The 21,144-nt window shown below is 43.9% G+C and overlaps 2 protein-coding genes across 2 annotated transcripts in view; one reads left to right on the plus strand and one right to left on the minus strand.

Annotated features, from left to right (window-relative positions):
* Positions 1-21,144, plus strand: part of FARSB (phenylalanyl-tRNA synthetase subunit beta) — an 896,824-nt gene that overhangs the window by 408,914 nt on the left and 466,766 nt on the right. The gene's annotated exons all lie outside the window — the stretch shown is intronic.
* Positions 6,226-10,088, minus strand: KCNE4 (potassium voltage-gated channel subfamily E regulatory subunit 4). The gene is made up of 2 exons (XM_050752084.1): positions 9,587-10,088; positions 6,226-9,040 (listed from the first exon to the last, which is right to left on the minus strand). Exon 2 carries the CDS (start codon positions 9,015-9,017, stop codon positions 8,505-8,507), a length of 513 nt encoding a protein of 170 aa, XP_050608041.1. The 5' UTR covers positions 9,018-9,040; positions 9,587-10,088; the 3' UTR covers positions 6,226-8,504.

Raw genomic sequence — 21,144 nt, forward strand, 5'->3', positions numbered from 1 at the left:
GAGACTGGAGCTGTTCCTATTCCTGGCCTTGTTTTTTTAAACGAAGTACTTTTTTGGGTAAACAATGACCTCGTGAATGGAAAGAGATTTCAGGGAGGTCCTGGTGACCTAAGGTAAGGGAGGGAAGCTTGAGTTTGACCCATGTTTGGACCCATGTTTGATCACTAATGGATTATGGGAAATGTAAGTTGAGGGACAGGTTTTTGGGGGGAAGATGGTAGTTTGAATTTTGACATCAGGAATGTGCGGTATTTATTAGACATAGGTGGATACAGCCAGAGGCATTGGTGCTCGTGAGAGAAGTCCAGGCTACAGCTGAATGACTAGGATCTGGAGACGGAGAGGCAGCACAGCAGGCAGGTAGGTGCATTAACTCTGGAGCCAAATTGCCAGGTTCAAATCCCAATTCTGCTGCTAAATAGCTGTATAACCAGGTCAATGTTCTTAACCTCTCTATACTTCCATTTCTTTACCTCTAAAACTGGCTTTAAAATCCTTATTACGGCCAGGCACAGTAGCTCACACCTGTAATCCCAGCACTTTGGGAAGACAAGGCGGGTGGATCAGTTGAGGTCAGGAGTTCGAGACCAGCCTGGTCAACATGATGAAACCCCATCTCTACTAAAAATACAAATATTAGCCAGGTGTGGTCGCATGTGCCTGTAACTCGGGAGACTGGGGCAGGAGAATTGTTTGAACCCGGGAGGCAGAGGTTGCAGTGAGCCGAGATCATGCCACTGCACTCCAGCCTGTGAGACAGAGCAAGACTCCATCTCAGAAAAGAAGAAAACAATAAATAAAAAATCCCTATCTCTTAGCTTGTAATGAGAGTTAAATGTCATGAGAACAGTGCCTGGCACATAGTAAACACTAGATGGTCATTTGTTATAATTATTTACTTAATAGTTGAAGGTTTGAGGGTGGATGAGATCACCCAAAGAGAAAATGTGAAATAAGAAGAAAACAACATAATGAGAGAGACCTCTGCAGAATGCCAGCTCAAACTAGATACTTAGACATAAAATAATACTATAAGATTCTCAGTCTCAAGAAGTTTATAATCCTATGGGAAAGACAGCATAACTTCTGCTGTAATCAATGCTTGAGGACAATGGGAGAGGAGAATTAAAAAGAAGATTTTGAGAAACAAACAGAATCTCTATTCAGGCAACATGTCCTGGCAGAAGTACTGAATGGAAAACGAAGATAGAAATGAGGGAGAAATTATTCCTTCCATATCAAGGCTAAGCTTATAAAAATAATGATTGGTGATGTGCCCGTTGGTTTCTGCATTACCTGAAACCTCAATCTAGAGCTGAACCTCCAGCGTTTGCCTTCAGGGGTCATCAGTCCTGGGTGCTCTCTGCACTGGGGAAGGAGGGTTGCATGTGAACCACTCGGGTGCTGGAGCTGAGCAGAAATGTATGCAAAAATCAAAAACAAACTCAAAAGCCAAAAGCCAGTACACTTCATACAGAGCAATTGCGTTCAACCCTGTTTGACAATTTCCCTCCTCCTATTTATAACTTCTTCCCCTTTATTAAAGTTTCCAGTGATGTCACCTTGCACTGCTTTGGGCAAATGTGTTTACTCTTGCCTGCTCAGATCCAACCCACCACAAAGCGCAGTAAGTGCCAGGGTTTGACCAGGAAAAAGAGAAGCCAATTGCCAGCAAGGTTCACAGGATTGATAAATAGAGGCAGCACCAATGACTCAGTGCAACTCGGGACGGCTCAAGGGAAAAGATTGTCTGGGTCTTTTGTCTTCACCAAGACTTGGAAGAGGCCTCCATGGCCATGTCCACCACAGGGTGTAAATCCCCATGGTAGGACCATGGGGAGACCTGAGTTTTGCTCTTGTTGCCCAGGCTGGGGTACAATGACGTGATCCTGGCTCACTGCAACCTCTGCCTCCCAGGTTCAAGTGATTCTCCCGCCTCAGCCTCCTGAGTAGCTGGGATTACAGGTGCCCACTGCCACACTCGGCTAATTTTTGTATTTTTAGTAGAGATGGGGTTTCACCACATTGGCCAGGCTGGTCTCGAACCTCTGACCTCAGATGATTCACCCACCTTGGCCTCCCAAAGTGCTGGGATTACAGCAGTAAGCCATCACACCTGGCCTCCCTCTATGACTTTGATCAAATCACTTAACTGCGTGAGTTTTAATTTCCTTGTCACTAAACAGAGAGGTCAGGTTAGATGATCCAGAAGGTGTCTTCCAACATTTAGCGTCTCTTAAATATGGTCATATCCTGGATTATTCTGCTGGGTGAGATTTTGCTGAAGTAACAAAAAACCCAATTTTTCCACTTTTCACTGTAATCTAGATTTATTATTGTTTCATGCAAAGCCAGCTGCAGGTTTGGGCACCCATCCAGAGCCATTGCTTTTCATGCAGTAACTCACTGTTCCAGGCTGACACAGGCTCCACCCATTACCTATACCTTCTGGAACACATGTTCTCTTCGGTGACATGCAGGTGAAGAGAGTGACTCGGGAATCCTGTGTGGACTTTTCACTGACTCAACTCAGAGGTGACATATATCACTTGTACTCTGTTTACAGAGAATGAATCACATGGCCCTGCCCAGCCCCTGTCGATAAGAGAGGAGGAGTGGGAGAGGGGTTAAGAAGTGGAACCTTCCATGTTCTCAGAAGAGGAGGAGAATTGAATATTGGTGAATACTGGTAATGTCTAGACACAGCCTCTATCAAACACAGATACTTATAATTTTTACAGCTGCTTTATAAGCAGTTCTGACAATGTTTTGAAGACAGTAGAGAAGATATTACTACCTCTATTTGGGGAAATGTACCAGAAAAGTTGAGCAACATTTGCAATGTCACAGAGCTGCCTAATGTCTGAGATGGGACTAGATTCTGTGTCCCCATGCTGTCAGCTTCCTAGTGATTAAAAGAATGCCAGATTTTATCTCAGAAGACCTGCATTTGAATCCTGATCTTTTATTTCACTGACTGGCAATTGACTTCGTTGAGCCTTAACTTTCTTTTTCTTAATCACTCCTATTTTATTTTATTTTATTATTTATTATTTTCTTATTTTTCCATACGTTATTGGAGAACAGGTGGTGTTTGGTTACATGAGTAAGTTCTTTAGTGGTGATTTGTGAGATTTTGGTGCACTCGTCACCCTAGCAGTAGACACTGCACCTTATTTGTAGTCTTTTATCCCTCACCCTCCTCCCATCTTCACCTCAAATCCTTGAGGAGCCTCAACTTTCTTACCTGGATTAAGAGTATTGTAGATCTATCTCACAGTTTCCTTGGGAAGATTAAATCAGATAATCAAAGGGAAAGTGTCTGTCATGGAGCAAAAAATATATATATATGTGTGTGTATATATACGTGTGTGTGTATATACACACACACGCGCGCACACACACACACACATATATATGTGTGTATATATATAATGCTACTCCATAAAGTGCTGGGAAAAATATACCATCCCCAGAGAGGTGTTACATTTTCCCTAGCACCTAGAGAAGTGCCTAGAACAAAGGAGAAGCTCAAAGCACAGGGTTGCAAAGGTGTGTGTGCATGTAAAAAGTGCTGAATAAGTATCATGCACTGTGGTTACTATCCTTTTTGTTCCTTTTGGGTAATGGTAGGATGAAAGAGAGGAAGAAAGGGAGAGAGGCTAGATAAAGAGAGGACAGGCAAAGGAAAACTATTAAAAACAGGAAAGAGGTATAGTTATTGATGTGAAGGATTTTTCAATCACGTTTCTTAGCAAGAGAATTCAAGGCAGGAAAATAAATTCATAGGAACAGCAGAACAAGAGCTTAGCCCTGCGTTGAATGCGACAGGGCAAGTGCAAGGAAAGGATTGCAAATGATGCAAGGGGGACGCGTGAAGAGAGGACAGGCTTGGGCAAGACAAAAGGAGAACAGCGGTGTCCCTGCACCCCCTCCCCTACCCATGAATAGAGGCTGCCGTGGACTCAAAGCTCATCTTCTGAGCCGAGGACCAAACCTCAGCTTCCGAGACTGGCCCTAATGATCCATGCTAGTGGGCCATAGACTCCTTCCATTGAGTGACCTTAGCTGGTTATCTCCATGGTAACGGCACACATCTCAAACTCTTCCTTCCTGTGTGGGAGGAAACATTTCAGAAATGGGGGAAGGCTGAATTTAACAGTGGTTTTTCCCTCTTGTGACCCTTCTCCTTTGGCAAAGCGTGCACTTTTTCTGAGCACACTGCAGTCTCCTGAGGAAAGCGTCCATAGAAGAGGATGTTTTGGGACTTTATTTGCAGATGCATGCCCAGGACACATTTTTAAAGTAGAAGCCTGAATCTGCTTTTCTTTGAGTATTTCTCAGGACGTTCCACCGTTCTTTTGAAAAACTCCAAAGAGAAAAGCCAGCATGCTGTCTCATGTTGAAAGAGAGAGCTCAGAAAGGTTAGGCAGCTTCCCCAGAGCTACAAGCAACATGGTAGCAGAGTTAGGCTAGAAAGCCAGACGTAACAAGGCTGAAGCTCCACTGACCACTATTTACTTCCTACCTCCCTGCGTTTCAGACGCAGCCTGAGCCACCATCCCGGCCAACTGGCTGACAGGTCTCCCTCCAGCCCTAGACTCTGCCTCTGGTCGCATGACCCATGATACGTCCTGTGATTTTCTTCAGCACAGTGTGCAGACTCTAAGGGCATGAGGCAAAGGTATGCTCTGCCTGAAGCTGGAGCTTAAGTTACATTTTAAGCTCCATGTTCTGTTTGTTCCACAATGTCTATGGTAAGAGCAGCATTTTACAGGATGATAAATTACCCTTGTTTAGCTGAGCCCTAGAAGTGCATGTCTGACCATGAAACCCTCCAGTCGCAGCTCTGAAAGGCACCAGGGCTTCCACTTTCCAACCAGAATCATGAACCAAGAGCATTCATTCCTTGGCTTGACTTCAGCCTTTCCCGGTAGATTTGATCCCATGATTTTACCCGTGAAAGAAATCTTTTACTGTGTAACATCCCTGCCTGACTCTGACGTACAAAGGTGTAATTAGAACAGTGTGGAGCAGGCAGGATGATCTATTTACCTCATCCCTAACATTTAAGTGCTTTCAAAATATGTTTTTAATATCTTAGGTGAACAGAGCCAAATTCTCTTCTCAGTTTTTCACATGCATGAGTAAATCCACACAGACTAAACCCCTTGGGCCTAAGGTTCTGCTTAGAAGTTCTTTTTTTTTCTTTCTTTTAAAGAAAACAAATATCCCATTAAAACGACAAAGTGTACTCTGCATATTTTTAGGACAATTAGAGTTTAGAATTCCCTCTCCTTCCGCCCATGGCTTAAAAAAAAATAAAAAAATTCTTAACCATTTCCTTATGAAGAATGACATTAAACTGGGATAAATGGAAAGGCTCTCTTGTCTTTTAAAATAATCTTCTCGTCTTACATCATCAAAGTACCAACTGGATCAGGGCCCTCGATATGGTATGGGAAGGATCCAGGCTCCACTGTACTGTTACCAGGTAAATTCTTTAGGTAGACAGTTACTAGTGAACTGAATGGAAACCTTTACTCGAAACAGAAAAGTCAATCTCACAGGAAACAGAGAAACATAAAAGTAAGGATGCTTCCTACCATTTGCTGGATTCAAAAACAGGTCATGCCAATAAAATGATGAAGAAGAGGCTGCCGCAGGCTGGCCACGGCCTCAGCCTGTGGGCAAGAGATACAGACAGACGGAGTGGGAGGTGCTGGAATCAGTCCCAGTCTGAAGGAGACCAGGAGAGGGAGGAGAGTCAACCCCAACCCCACGCTTTGTGCTTCACTGTGTTGGTAAGTTTGTGTTGCTGTTCATACAGCAACTCTTTGCCCATTAGCAGGTGCTGCTGGGCCACACGTGTGGATAATATTTGCCAAGCCAACACGCAGGTCAAACGTTTTCTTGCAACAAGCTTGGAGCAACATCTTAGCAGCAATTGCGCTGTCACTGCATATGCAAAGTCCAAAGCCTCCAGGGCTGCCATATTTACACAGAGAAGTCCGTGTAAGACCATCTGCAGCTTGTTTTCCATTCATTACAAAGCATTTCAAAGGATGAAAAGCCAAGCCTCATTCACCCCATGGTTCAGACAGAAATAAGATATGCCCTCAGGAGATACTGACTTGGGAGAGGAGCAAAATCCAGAGATGGTTTGGGAAATGTATCTGTGATGTCTTGGAAACTAAGAATTATATTGAAGAATCAAACAAATAATTCATGACTTCCCAGGAGGGAAAAAATGTGTTTATTTATTTAAATTAAAAAATATTGTGAAAATTACAAAGTGTTAAATACAAAAGACAATTCTATACAACTCAATAGAATAAGAAGGAAGTATATACATCACTTTTTAATAGGTGCAGAGAGACTTGCACCAAACTTCAGGATTAAGCAATGGAAAATGTGACAAGGCACATGTCCGTCGCAGTGAAATTTCAGAATTCAAGTGATTCCAGGCAAGAGGCCAAACTTAACTTGGCTTCTTTCAACTTAAACAGCCCCCTTTGGCGTAAATCCACACTGAATTTTAAAGTGAACGGAGGGCCTTTTCCCCCAAAACATAAATTTCCTTTAGCTGTATGTCAAAGTGGACTGATAAACCAGCTCCTACACTGTTAACCCTTCCATGGAAACAGCAGTTATTGCTGTGCCTCCAATTCATAAAGAGTATTTTTCTTAAAAAAACAAAAAAACAAAAAAAAATGTGGCTGGGTGCGGTGGCTCACACTTGTAATCCCAGAACTTTGGTAGACCGAAGTGGGAGGATCATTTGAGGCCAGGAGTTCAAGACCAGCCTGGCCAAAATGGCGAAACCCCATCTCTACTAAAAAATAAAAAATTAGCCAGACGTGGTGGCAGGTACCTGTAATTCCAGCTACTCAGGAGGCTGAGGCAGGAGAATCGCTGGAACCCAGGAGGTGGAGGTTGCAGTGAGCCAAAATCGCGTCACTGCACTCCAGCCTGGGCAACAGAGCAAGCCTCTATCTTAAAAAAAAAAAAAAAAAAATTTAATAGAATTAAATTTGACCTTTTACTTCCTCCTTGTCTTTAAGGGCCTAATGGATCTGCAAAACTGTTGACCCCAGGAATACATGGAGACATTGGAAGCATTCCTGTGTGTTTTCCTTTAGACTTTGCTTTCTCTTAGCTGGAAGTGTTAACATCACACATTCTCCAGAGAACTTTGCAGAGGAGAATGTGGTGTCTGCCTCTTTCCTTCAATCCTGGGAAAACTACAGCAGGGCTGGTTGGTAGCTTGCCCTGAATTCCCCAGTTATATGTGTTCTGAATCTCCAACTGCTCCTTTAAATCAGCGTATCCTTGTTCAGACTAACCAGCCAAAGGGGAAGCATTTGGTCCAAGCTTCCTCACACCAGGCTGTGGAGTACTTATCACAGAGTCCTAAAATCTAAAGACATCCTCCCAGCCCCCTGGGGATGGAGATCGTCAGGAACCTCATGCAGACAGCGAGCTTCTTGATGACATGCCCAGGACCACACAGCAAATGAGTGTCAAGGCTCGGGATCAGGAAGCACAGAACTTGGAGCCCAGCTTTGTGCAATCTCCGCCTGAGTATGCCCTTCTAGGTCTCAGCTACGTGACGAAATACCACATTATGTCCTCTCCCAGCTCAGAAAACTAGGCTGGGAAACTGAGCAGCAGCAGAGCTAACGGCTTGGCCTTGTTCAACCCCACTTACCCCTTCTAGAAAGATCAGGAAGAGTCCCCTGAACCACCACCCGGAGTGCAGGTTAGATTCTGGGGAAGCTCTTCTGATCCAAAGAACATCATGCCAGCATGTGATGCTGCATGGCTACAGGTCAGAGTTCAAGGTCATAAGTTAGACAAAAGGTCAAAATAGCAGATCATCTCTTATAACCCCAGCCAATGTTAACAGGTTTAAAAGTTACTTTTTTTTTTTCTTACAGTGTGCAAATGAGCTGGGTTCAGATCTCCAGCCTTCTTCCACCAAAAATCCTTCTCTAATCTAAAAGAAGCTTGTAACCCACTGTGAAGAAATGCCACAGGTACACAGTAGAGATACTTACAGTCAATCAGATCTAGAAGGACAAAGCTCTAGGCAAATAGCAAATCACAACTAGTCCCTCAGCATGTCCTAAGCATTTGGCAGCCCTGGGAAGAGGCAGACCCTGCAGGAGCTACCCGGGGCATCCAGTGAGAAAATGGCAAGCATATCATCCGGCCAAATTCTGAACAGAACCCCAACACCCAGGCCCCAAAGTCAATGTACACTCTCCACATCTCCGCGGCTTTTTCAGTGGTGGGTGCAAACCACAGGCACCTCCCGGACTCCTCGGGGCTGCTGGCTCCGGCTGAGCCTAGTCCCCCACCCCACCCCAAATTAGGGGCTTGCCGAGGGTCTTTTCAAAGTGGCAGCCGCACTGCGAAAGTGAAACCAGACACTTGAAAACTGTCTTTCCTCTCTCTAAGGGTGCTGGCTGATGGAGCCTCCGGCAGGGGTCCCGGGGGTGCTAGGAATTCTGATGGATGTTCTCCGAGGACCCTTCACTGCTTTCGTTGAGGGGCGTCTCCGAGGTCTCCTCCAGCTCATCGTCTGCCCCCTCCTCCTGAATAGTGAGGTGCACGTCCGGGAAGGAGGACTCGGAGCTCACGCTGTCCCCTTCCATGGAGCAGAGGGTGCAGGACAGCGCGGGCGCCACGCTCTCCTGCAGCATGTTCAGCATCAGGGGCACCTGCACCGACCTCAGGCCTGACACTACGGGCAGCGGCTTCATGGCCTCCCCCCAGAGCCGCTCCTCGTCTTTGTACAGCAGCAGGAGGCTGGACTTCTTCTCTCGCCTCTTGGATTTCATGTAGCCCAGCATGATTCCGATCAAGAAAATGCCATAGAAGGACATGACAACCAGAATGTAGAAGTACTCGTTGCCGTTGCCGTTGCCGCCGCCGGGCGCACGGGACTCCAGGGGGCTGCTGGAGGCTGCGGTGCCGGGGTGCGTGCTGTTCAGAGGCTCCATCTTCAGCATTGAGGCTGCCTGCACAGCAGGGGCTGCGGAAAAAGCTGCAGGTTAGAGCTGTGCCCCAGGTTCCCGGCACAGGGAGGAGGGGGAGCACAAAGTTTGTGGAACTGCAATACCAAAAAAGCTTAAAAGTGCATGAAAGAAATAGCCTAAGAGGCTTCGCCAAACAGATGACAGGAGTGAGCTATGAGGGCTTGGAGTGCACGGGAGAGAAGGCCGGGGAGGGTTCACTGGGAAAAGTAAGAAGGACTCTTTTTTTTTCTTTTTTTTCTTTTTTTTTTTTAGTGTACACATCTGTCCTGTTTGTAGTGAGCAGTATTACTTTGATTTTCTTTTTACATCAATGTAAGACAGGAGCATCAGTAAATAATAGCTTTAAAATTGGGAAACACATTTTAACAGAGCAGAAACAGAGTTTACATTGTGTTTCCAAAATCAAACTATTTTAAACTCAAAACAGTGTTTCCTTAGAACAAAGAAAAGCAGAAAGAAAATTTAAAAATTCATCTATTAATTGGCAAAAAATGCCCATCTTTCAAATGTTTCTGAAGCAAAGTGTAGCCTTGCTCACTTACCAAGGCTGACAGTTTGTCCCAAGTTTTGAATTCCCAGATCGTCCAGTCCAAGAGGGTTCTTCTGCTCTGTCCGGCTCTGAGCTCTGACAACTCAGCCGCTGCAGTTGGGATATATAGTCAAGAAGTGCATCGTCACGTGCTCTGGGAGGAAAATTTACAACAGAGGTTGATCGTGGCAGAGTGAGCAGTGAACTGAAAGCACTGCAGTTCAACTCCCTGAACTTTGCAGCTGTGAAAAAGAGAAAAAGACTGGGAAGTGAGAACTGCTCCTCACGCCCCAGCGCCCAGCCAGGGTTTTCAGGTGGCCGTGATGATGCGTGAAAAGAGGAGAAAGGAATGCGCTGGGTTGGAACCGTTACCCCAAAGTCTACTGTCACTGAAAATTAGCTCATGCTTCATCCAGCTCTTAGGAATAACCGTTATTGGGCTACAGGTTTTCAGAGGCAGCTGAATCCCATAATCTGGATGAAAGACAGTTGGAAGCAAGTGCAGGATTTATAGTCAAGGAACTGGGGCTTCGGTTTCAGTTCTTCCACTCCTTATGCAAATATGATAAATCCTTCCTTAACCTTTCCGCACCTCACATTCCTTGTCTGTAAAATCATTGTGCCTGGGTGTCGTCTGCAGGTAGGATTATATAAACCACATGACCTTTTGAGTCCCTTTCAGCTTAGCCCTTCTAAGACTGAAGGCTGGTTGGTGTAGCTTAGCCCTCTAAAAGCAGAGATTCTACCTGCCTTCCATATCAAGGTCACAAACCTATGTTTATAATAATTATTTTTTTAAAAGATCCAAGGTTCTTTTCAGTGGTCTGCATGAAGTGGGAACTTGTTGTGGTAAAAGATACGATGGGCCAGTTTTGTTCCGTCCTGCCATACACAGCTGCTCCTCTGAAGCCTCATGCGGAGACTATTGACACATCTCTTTGCTGTCTCTGGCAGGTCAGGGGAGGAGCAGGACTATTTCAGAGTGCAACTCAGCACAGTTCAAGTTTTTTAAACCTCGGTAGACCCTGTGTTTAAATGGCTGCTGTGATCAAAATTGGAAGAGGAATTGCAGGCTTTAATGTCAGTCTCTCTGCTCCCTGGGCTGCTTACTCTGAGGCTTTCATGCTAAGTGGAAGGAAACTGGGAGGGATCCACTCCCTCCAGTTGTCTGTGGCCTGTGGATTGCAGCCAGACTCTAAAGGAAACATCTCTCGTGGTTCTGCTGTAGTCAAACTGACGCATGCGACATCCACCTGACCTGCTGGAACATATATATAGCTTAGGCACTAGAATTTTCGCTGCTTCTCCAGGAACCCCCCTGGGTTGGCATCTGATCCTGATTCTAAGAAGACACCTGGAGGAAAAATAGGCAGATTAACTGAATGCTGCTGTTTTTCCCACTTGACTATTGACCTGTGCTTGCCCGTAAATCACCAGCTGGCACTGGAGGTACCAATCATAGACCACTCCAGCATCACGACCATCCACACAGTGGAACTGTGCTTACACCAGTAAAGATACCCTCCCCCATTGTGTTAATACGTAAAACCCTCCATAGCTACTTTGGCCATGGTAGACTTGGCCTTTTCAACAGGTGTCCATCACAAGCACTAGAACACTTCCATCTACATCTAAGCCTACACTGGAATGTCTGGGACACTAGAACAAGACGGGCACGAGAAAGAGATGCCTGTTGATTGTTGACCCTGGTATTGTTTATTGTGTACCTTAGGACATACGAGATTGGTCATCACCCAGAGATTATTCAACACCAAAGACTGGAAGCTTTGAGTAGGCAGAGAGGAGGTGGGGATAGGGGTTACCAGATTCAAGGAGCAGAAGTACAAAGCCTGGTGCCAAGAAGCCAAACAGAGGCTGAAGTTTGAAACAAAATAAATCCCCAAACCTGAGCCAATAGTCCCAAGGGAATACAACCAAGAAAAGAGATGGGCGTGGGGAAACATCTAGAATGAATTCCAAAGGACAGAGCAAGTCAGAGCCAAAGGAAGAGCAGGACTGATTGCAGGAGTCAGGGAAGGAACAGCCCGCCTGCTTGGAGTCCCTGCTGCCCCAATTCCCATGGACTCCCTGCATGGATATTTCTACCAGAGTTAAATGAGGCTGGGTGCAGTGACTTATTTCGGTAATCCAGTGCTTGAAGAGGCTGAGGCCAATGAATCACTTGAACCCAGGTGTTTGAGACCATCCGGGGCAACACAGTGAGACCCCATCTCTACTAAAAAAATACAAAAATTAGTAACTAGGCCTGGTGGTGAGTGCCTGTAGTCCCAGCTACTTGGGAGACTGGGGTGGGAGGATCACTTGAGACCAGGAATTCAAGGCTGCAATGAGCTCTGAACATGCCACTACACTCCAACCTGGGTGACAGAGTGTTATCTCTAAAGAAACAGAATACAATACAATACAATACAGTATAATACAATATTTAAATGAAATGATGCAAAGAAAGCATCATGTCTGGCCGAATGCGCATGCTCAGTGTCTGCTTTTCGTTGTCATTTTTAGGAGTACCCTGTTGCTCCCAAGGGCTTCGGGTTGCCTCCTATCATGTGTGTGCCCATCTCCAGACTTTTTATCACTGCTCCTTCCCCTGTCTGTCACTCCCAGGAATGGAATTTAAGAGAAGGGAATTCCAACTTCAAAACACATAGCTCGATCTTCTTCCCAGCCCTCATTCGTGACAGGGATTGTGAGAATGATGGCAGTGAATAGTGGCATAAAGAATGAGGGGGAGGGGGCACATCTAGAAAGTGCACTCTGTTGGGAGAGGATGGCACTGCACAAGAATTATTAATTATATCTACCCCAGGCCTCAATTTTAGCAGACAGCAATGTTAAAGAAATAAATCAATTTTGACGAGCATTTCCATTTCCTGAACAGTGTCTTTTCAGGAGCAAACATATCTAATTCTGATGAAGTCCATTTTATTTTCAAGGTTTTTGGTTGTGCTGTTTGGATCCTAAGAAATATTTGCTTAACCCAGTCATGAGGTTTTTCTCCTGTCTTTCTTCTAGAAGTTTTATGGTTTTAGCCTTACATTTAGACCTATGATACATTTCAAGTTAATTTTATTCTACGATGTAAGATATGGGTCAAGGGTTTTTGGGAGGGGTTGTTTGTTTTTGTTTTGCAGACAGATGTCCAATTGCTCCAGCATCATTTTTTGAAAAGTCTCCTTTTCCTGTTTAAAATTATCTTGGAACCTTTGTTGAAAATCAATTAACCTTATATATGCAGTTCTATTTCTTAACTCTTCATTCTGTTCCTTTGATCTCTCTGTCTATCCTTGCATCAATATTATTCTGTTTTGATAAATCCATTTTAAACATATATTTTAAGTGAGTATAAGATACACTGCAGTTCAAATCTAACTTAGTGTCTATCATGTACCAACTACACCTAAGTCCTGTGAGGTCAAGTGTTATTACAACCATTTCATAGATAAGGAAACTGAAGGTCAAAGAGGCAAAGCAAGTTGCTCAACGTCAAATCACTAGCAGTACAGTCAGTACTTGACCCCAGATCTATGCAACTCCAAAACCCATTCTTTTTCCACTACCTTTTGTCTCACTGAATGGGAAACAAAAAGAAACTGAGAAAGAGTAGGAAGTGAAAGATGGACATTTTTCCAACTTCTTTTGAGTCTTCATAAAGTTTTTTTTAAAAAAATAAATGTGAATTCTGACATAACTAGATACACATAAATACAAACGTGGAACTACAAGTTGTCTTTTTCTGAATTCATGTTATTTTAAGTACTGGAGGCTGCACCAACCTCAGCATGTTCTAGAAGTTATCAGTGAAGCAGTAATGCTCTTACCCTATATCTATGTTTTTCATAGTACAGCAGTTTCTCTGCCTACATATGCAGCCTTGATATGGTTTGGCTCTGTGTCCCCACCCAAATCTCACCTCGAATTGTAATCCCAATGTGTCAAGGGTGGGACCAGGTGGAGGTAATTGAATCATGGGGGCTGTTTCCCCCATGATGCTCTCAGTGACTGAGTCTCATGAGATCTGATGGTTTTATAAGCATCTGGCATTTCCCTTGCTTGCACTCACTCCATCTAGTCACCCTGTAAAGAAGGTACCTGCTTCTTCTTCGCCTTCCGCCATGACTGTTAAGTTTCCTGAGGCCTTCCCACCCATACAGAACTGTGAGTCGATGAAACCTCTTTCTTTTATGAATTACCCAGTCTCGGGTATGTCTTTATTACTTTATTAGCGGTGTGAGAATGGACTAATATAAGCCTGTTCTGGTCTTCTTGCTTTAACTTGTATTTTGTTTTCCTATTTGATCCTGACACATACTTTCTCTAGAGCTTTGAGTACTTTCATTTCCTGGTAACGTCATTTTTACCAGATGACCCAGGAGTCCCTGGCCACACACATCTCTGAAATTATGTTAACAGCTTCTGTGACTAAACAAAGTCTATGCTGGGATAACAGCATGGCTGTGAATCTCATCAGATTAAACGTAAGTCTGGAGTCCAGAGATCTGACCCAGCTCAGCCTTGCTGGTGCTACGTGACTGGCTGAGTTGCATAATTGCTCTGTGTTTCAGTTTTAGCCACCCTCGGGCATGTCAAAAGTAGCATCATTAATTGTCTCAAGATCCTGAGAAATGTCCCATAATCCACGGGGCTGTGTCTGCCTCCTGAGCAGACCAGGCTTTGGGGCAGGCAGAATATTGCAAAATGAAATCCTCAGTGCCCACCACTGGTTTTGCTTTTCCCAGAAATTCTGTCTGAAAAGTTCTGTCTGGGAACTCGAGCAGTGGATCATCCCTTCTAATGCCCTGAGTCACCCTCCCTGGACACATACTTTTTAGCATTCCTAGCCCTAGAAATAAAACAGGGCTGGATATCTGACAGGTCCTTAATAAGGTCCCCAGGCCCTCCCTGTAACACCCGCTATACTGTAGAGGATGTGGCTATCAGCAGGTCCTGTTTTGATATCACCCCAAGGGGGTTAGGAGGGAAGAACCGGAACTCCTGAAATTAACGGTGAAGTTGGTATTAATTCACCTTTGTTATGTATTATTCAAGTATCTTTAACCTGATACTTATTTAACAAATACTTGCATAGTACCTAAAATTGCCTCAGGAATTGCTGTAAGTACTTTGCAAAGTTTATCTTATTTAATTCTCATAAAAAGCCCTTGAGATAGGCTCTGTTATTATCCCCATTATACAATAAGGAAACTGAAGCAGAGTGTGCTGCAGCAGCCTGCCCCAGGTTACACAGCTAGTACATGGCAGAGCTGCTTTGGAACCCAGAGCTGAAAAAACACGAGGGAAAGAAATAAAAGAGAGAGAGAAGAAAAACATTGCCTCTGCCTCTACAGACCTTACCATTGGTGGGGGAGGCAGACAAGAATCCCAAAATTGTATGTGTAAAGTTGCAAGAGTGACAAGTATTGCAAAAGAGAGAGAATGCTAGGAAAGTTATTATTAAGGGGACTGAATTCCTTAGAGAAATCAGGGAGGACCCTCTTGAGGAAGTAATCCTTGAATTGGGATCTGAAGATTGTGCAGGAATTAGCCCAGATGAAGTGAGAAGGTAAGAGAGTTCTGGCCAATGGTAATCTGTGGAAAGATCCTTCGGAGGAAGAAAGTGGGGAGGGAAGAGAGATGGCAAGAATGAGGAACTAAAAAGTCTATGGGGACTCTGTCAAGGCAGCAAAAAGGAACCTGGTAGAAGATGCAGCAGGAGAGGCCAGCATGGGCCAGATATTGCCACCTGGGAGCATGAGGACAGGAGACCAAGGAAGTAAAAGAGAGATTCCTGCTTTAAAGGGCTCAAGTACTAACTGGGGGGACAACCCCAAGGCCTGGGGCGAGTGTGTGATTGTTCAGGACTGACTGAATGCATGATTGCTGAGGACATGCAAAGAACAAATTAAGAGCATACATGCCTGCAGTTAGTACCAAGGAAACCAGAGTGAGGAGTTGACTGACTTAATGAGTGTGTTTGTGAATAACCGTGGGAACATGGACTTTGCTTCCAAAATTCTTATCAAGTGTTCCAGACAATTAAAATAAAACTCTTGAATGTATTTCAACCATATTTCTCAAGAGCTATCAGTGGTGTGTTTGGAGTAATTCCTGGTCAAAACTTTGACAAGGTGACACAGAACTGCCAGAAGCAATAAGACAAATCAGCATGTCAGCGTATGTGGTTTTAAAAGATGGGCTAGAAGTGCACAGATGGGAAATCCAAGCGTCGGGAACCCAGACCAGATAATGGTATGGCATACAGTTTAAGGGCACAGGCTCTGTGGTCAGGCTGCCGAGGCCTGTCTTGGTTCTTCCTACTAGCTGTGTGACCATGGGCACATTTCTTAACCTCTCTGGGCCTCTCTTAAAGAGGCATAAGAGTACCTATCTCATAGGGTTGATGTGAGGAAGAAATAGAATTATCCACTATTGCATCCCCAAGACAAAAATACAAAAGGTTTGAGCCCCTTTTCCATATCAAGAGTATTTTTTTAAAAATTGAAAGTAGAGGATTTTGAAGAAAGAGTCATTGATGTTTTCTCTTCACCTTCCTGGGGAAGATGTAGGGAAGGGGCTGCTTTCTCCTCCCATTAGGGGAAGTGAGTGGGGGGCTTCACAGAGATCACTTGAGAGTCTCAGTGGTCTCTGTAGCCTATAACCTGTTGGACACAGAGGACTGGGATCAGAACCACACCTAGAAAAATTTGAAGGGCAAGAAACCATGTCTGGTCAGAACTCTGGGGAGAGCTTGCTGAGTTCGGGATGCCCATGTTCCCAGGGATTTTTTTTTCTCTGGGGGGCGGGGGATGGGGGGTGATGTTTTTTTGAGATGGAGTTTCGCTCTTGTCACCCAGGCTGAAGTGCAGTGGCACAATCTCAGCTCACTGCAACCTCCACCTCCTGGGTTCAGGTGATTCTCCTGCCTCAACCTCTCAAGTAGCTGGGATTACAGGCACCTGCCACCACACCCAGCTAATTTGTGTATTTTTAGTAGAAACGGAGTTTCACCATGTTGGTCAGGCTGGTCTCGAACTCCCGCCCACCTCAACCTCCCAAAGTGCTGGGATTACACACATGAGCCACCACGCCCAGCCATTCCCAGGGTTTTTAAGGGAAAAGACAGGAGTGTGTTTCCTATAGGCCAGTGGCAGGCGATGCAGGAGTGCAGGAGGAAGACACAGACCTGGACTGCATGTTGGTTGGTTTCTGCCCAAGGCAGCCTGAAGCAGGGTGGGAAGTCATGGCCCTGCCCACCAATGACTTCCAGCATGCCCAAGGCCCAAGCAGTGGGAGAAAGAAGAGAAGCAGCCTTCACTCTAAATAAACTTGAGAAGTTATGACCCTCCCATAGGCCTGGACGTACGAATTACTGTACTGACATTATTCAGGGAAACTAGAGCAACCGGGGGGTTTTCTTACTTAAGAGTAACTAGAAAAGTTGTGAGTCTGCTCCAGAGTTTCATCACAGGGCAGGGGACTAGCTGGCCCTAGAGAATGAGTCTGAGGAAGTACTGGGACTCGGAGATAAAGTGGCTTTAGGATGACACTCTGTAAGTCCTGCTTGTTTATTGTAACAAATGCGTATGTAAAAGCTTGGAACTGTGCCAGCACACTGCCAGTATTCAGTCTTCACCAGTATTAAACAATGTTTAAAAAAATGCAAAAACACAATATTCAGGAGGACAGGAGACCAATGAGGCAGAAGATAGGTCCCCACCTTTAGGAGGGATGATCTAGCTTAAATTTAGGTTTAGCACCAGGAGTAACTATTTGCTATTTTATTCCCAGCAACAGGAATGGTACTTGGCCTATAGCAGACCTTCCAAAAAAGATCTGTTGACTGAATAACAGAGAGAATGTGCTAAACACTCATTATAGAATTTTTAATTTAACTTTTAATTTCACAAAAGCCCAATGAGGGTGATTATCAACAGAATTTTGTGAGTGTGGAGAATGAGACCAGAAAAGTAACTTATCCGACTTGTCCTGGTCACACAGCAGGACGAAGCAGAACTGGAATAGACCGTCCTACCTCCTGTTGAAATCATGCCAGACACATAATCCATTTCTAGATGCCTGATGCTCAGCTGCTAGCCACTTCCTCTGACCCCAACTAATCGAGAGGTCAGTACAGAAAGATGTTGAGGAAGGGTTTCGGAGGTTCCAGCTCAGGAGGGCAGAACCAACAATCTTATTTAAAAACAGTGTTTCGAAGCCTTGAAAAGGTCTTCCAAAACCTTTTAAGTACCAGATGATAAGGCAGGACCCAATCAAAAGGAATGTCCATTTAGCTCTGACTTCTGCACTTTCCAAAGGCAGTAGGTTCTAAAGAGGGACTTAGGGATTTCAAGAACATTTCATAGCTTGGGTTGCCCTTGCACAAATACAGAATAAATTATGGGTGGCAGGAAGTGGGGCAGGAAGTGGGGGTCTCCTTTTCTCTAGTGAGTGCCTGGCCTCAAGTAATCCACCTGCCTCAGCCTCCCAAAGTGCTAGGATTACAGGTGCGAGCCACCACACCTGGCTTGACTTATTTTCTTTGCAATCATCTTTTTGTTGTTTTGATCCTTTAACTTTATAAAATATCTATTGGTTTAGGTTGCAGGACAGGTGTGTTTATTTGAATAAATAAATCAACAAATGAATAAATAAACCAGTATAGGCCAAATGGATATGTCATTAATTAGGTTAAACATGGCAGAGCATGAGGTCAGGACCCTGATGGGTTTGGCTGAAATTTTTTGAAATATTAATCTGAGACACATAGCTATGAGTCTACCTGACTAATGACCAATGATCAACTTACGATGGCCTCCTGTTGCAGCAACTTCCCATCGCGTTTCCATTTGTCTCCCTCTAGAGACAGAGCTGAGGTCTATAGCACAGGGTAGCCCAAGACTATGAGGAATCTCTATTTTGCCACAACTGGAGTTCTCAGAATCAGCCTAGCTGGGCAAAATGAATGGGCAACTCATCAAGAAAGCTCACTCTATCAACATCATGCAGGCAAAATTTGCCTGACAGGTACTGAATGAAATAAATCAAAGCTGGTTCTTCACGTACCAAGGAGGCAATTGTGAAAGGTGGCACACCACTGCCCACAGTGAACAAGAAACAAAGGAGGCTTGGACACTGGGAGGCTGAGGCTGATATCCAAGGCTATAAACAAATAATTGGGACCTGCACAGAAATACTCATGTCAAAAATGCTGATTCATGCTGAATAGTGAGCATAAGAAGTGGATAGTCCCTGCTTCTGCCTGGGGGGTTCCTGTGGAGTGAGGAAGCCACACCGTAAGTTGATCATTGGTCATTAATCAGGTAGACTCATAGCTATGTGTCTCAGATTAATATTTCAAAAAATTTCAGCCAAACCCATCAGGGTCCTGACCTCATGCTCTGCCATGTTTAACCTAATTAATGACATATCCATTTGGCCTATACTGGTTTATTTATTCATTTGTTGATTTATTTATTCAAATAAACACACCTGTTCTGCAACCTAAACCAATAGATATTTTATAAAGTTAAAGGATCAAAACAACAAAAAGATGATTGCAAAGAAAATAAGTCAAGCCAGGTGTGGTGGCTCGCACCTGCAATCCCAGCACTTTGGGAGGCTGAGGCGGGTGGATTACTTGAGGCCAGGCACTCAAGACCAGCCTGGCCAACATGGCAAAAACCTGTCTCCACTAAAATACAAAACTTAGCTGGGTGCAGTGGTGTGTGCCTGTAATTCCAGCTACTGGGGTGGCTGAGGCAGGAGAATCACTTGAATCCTGGAGGCGGAAGTTGCAATGAGCCGAGATCACATCACTGTACTCCAGACTGGGTGACAGAGAGACTCCATAAGGAAGAAAGGAAGAAAGGAAGACAGAGAGAAAGAGAGAGAGAGAGAGAGAGAAAGAAAGAGAAAGAGAGAAAGAGAGAAAGAGGAAGGAAGGAAGGAAGGAAGGAAGGAAGGAAGGAAGGAAGGAAGGAAGGAGAAAGAAAGAGAGAAAGAGAAAGAGGAAGAGGAAGGAAGGAAGGAGAAGAAAGAAAGAGAGAAAGAAAGAAAGAAAGAAAGAAAGAAAGAAAGAAAGAAAGAAAGAAAGAAAGAAAGAAAGAAAGAAAGAAAGAAAGAAAGAAAGAAAAGAAAGAAAAAGAAAAAGAGAGAGAGAAAGAAAGAAGTAAAATAAAACAAAAAGTACCATTGCACAGCAGAGACTGATGTTGGGGCTTTGTCAGATCCTAGCTTCTTGGCTGAATGATACTGGATTCCTCTTTGAAAAGGACCAAATATTTGTCTACAGCAAATCACACACCAAGCTCCCAGCAGTGTAGACCCAGGACTGCCACCTCCTCCTAGCACTGGATCACTGTGGCATGACAGCCATCATGCTCAGCCTACTCTGACTTCATGGCTCATAACACAGGCCCAACCCATAGAAATCCTGGCCCCTTAACGCAAGTCTCCTGGGAAAGGAACTTCTGGGTTTTTTTGAATAAGAAAAAAAAAAACTCTGGGGCTCATTTGAAACTGTGCATACTCTACACCTTTGCTCTTATCTCCAGCCATTTGTATTTCTTCTTTGAAGAAATATCTATTCAAGTCTTTGCCTATTTTTCAGTTGGATTGTTTGTCATTTTATTGTTGTGTTATAAGAATTCCCTATTTATTCTGGATACTAAATTCTCCTATATATTCTGGATACTATCATTCTGGATGATTTGCAACATTGTTTTCCCATTCTGAGTTGTCTTTTCATGTTCTTGATAGTGTCCTTTGATGCATAAACGTTTTTAATTTTGATGAAGTCCAGTTTATCTCTTTTTTCTTTTGTTGCTGTGCTTTTGTTGTCATAACTAAGAAATTGTTGCCTAGTCTAAGGTCATGAAAATTTACACCTATGTTTCCTTCTAAGGTTGTAGCTCTTCCATTTAGTTTATTGATCCATTTTGAGCTAAAGTTTTGTGTGTGATGGGAGGTAGAGGTCCAAATTTATTTTTCCACATGTAGGTATCCAATTATCCCCATACCATTTGTTGAAAAGATTATTCTTTCCCTATTGAATGGCCTTGGTGTTCTTATGGAAAATCAATTGACCATAGATATATGGGTTTATTTCTGGACTCGCAATTCTATTTCACTGATCCATATGTCTAGCCTTATTTCAGTACCACACTGTTTTGAATACTGCACCTTGCAGTAAGCTTTGAAATGAGAAAGCATAAGTCATCCAACTTTGTTTCTCTTTTTCAAGATTGTTTTGGCTATTTTTTTAAAAAGGGCAGTTGGAAGTTTGACATCAATTGCATTGCGCATGTAGATCAAATCTGGGAATGTTGCCATCTTAACAATATCGAGTCTCCCAATCCATGAACACAGAACTAGTGTATGGAAATACATTCATTGCTAGTGTATGGAAATACAATTGATTTTGTACATTATTCTTATATCCTGCAACCATGTTGAACTTGTTTATTAGTGCTAATAATATTTCAGTGGATTCTTTAAATTTTTCTCTATATAAGATCATGTCATCTTTATAAGATCAAGTAGAAACGGTTT

This window comes from Macaca thibetana, chromosome 12, assembly GCF_024542745.1.
Source record: "Macaca thibetana thibetana isolate TM-01 chromosome 12, ASM2454274v1, whole genome shotgun sequence".
Lineage (NCBI taxonomy): Eukaryota > Metazoa > Chordata > Mammalia > Primates > Cercopithecidae > Macaca > Macaca thibetana.

Coding starts and splice junctions, on each gene's coding strand:
- KCNE4 (XM_050752084.1), bottom strand. CDS start 9,017: ATGCTGAAGATGGAGCCTCTGAACAGCACGCACCCCGGCACCGCAGCC.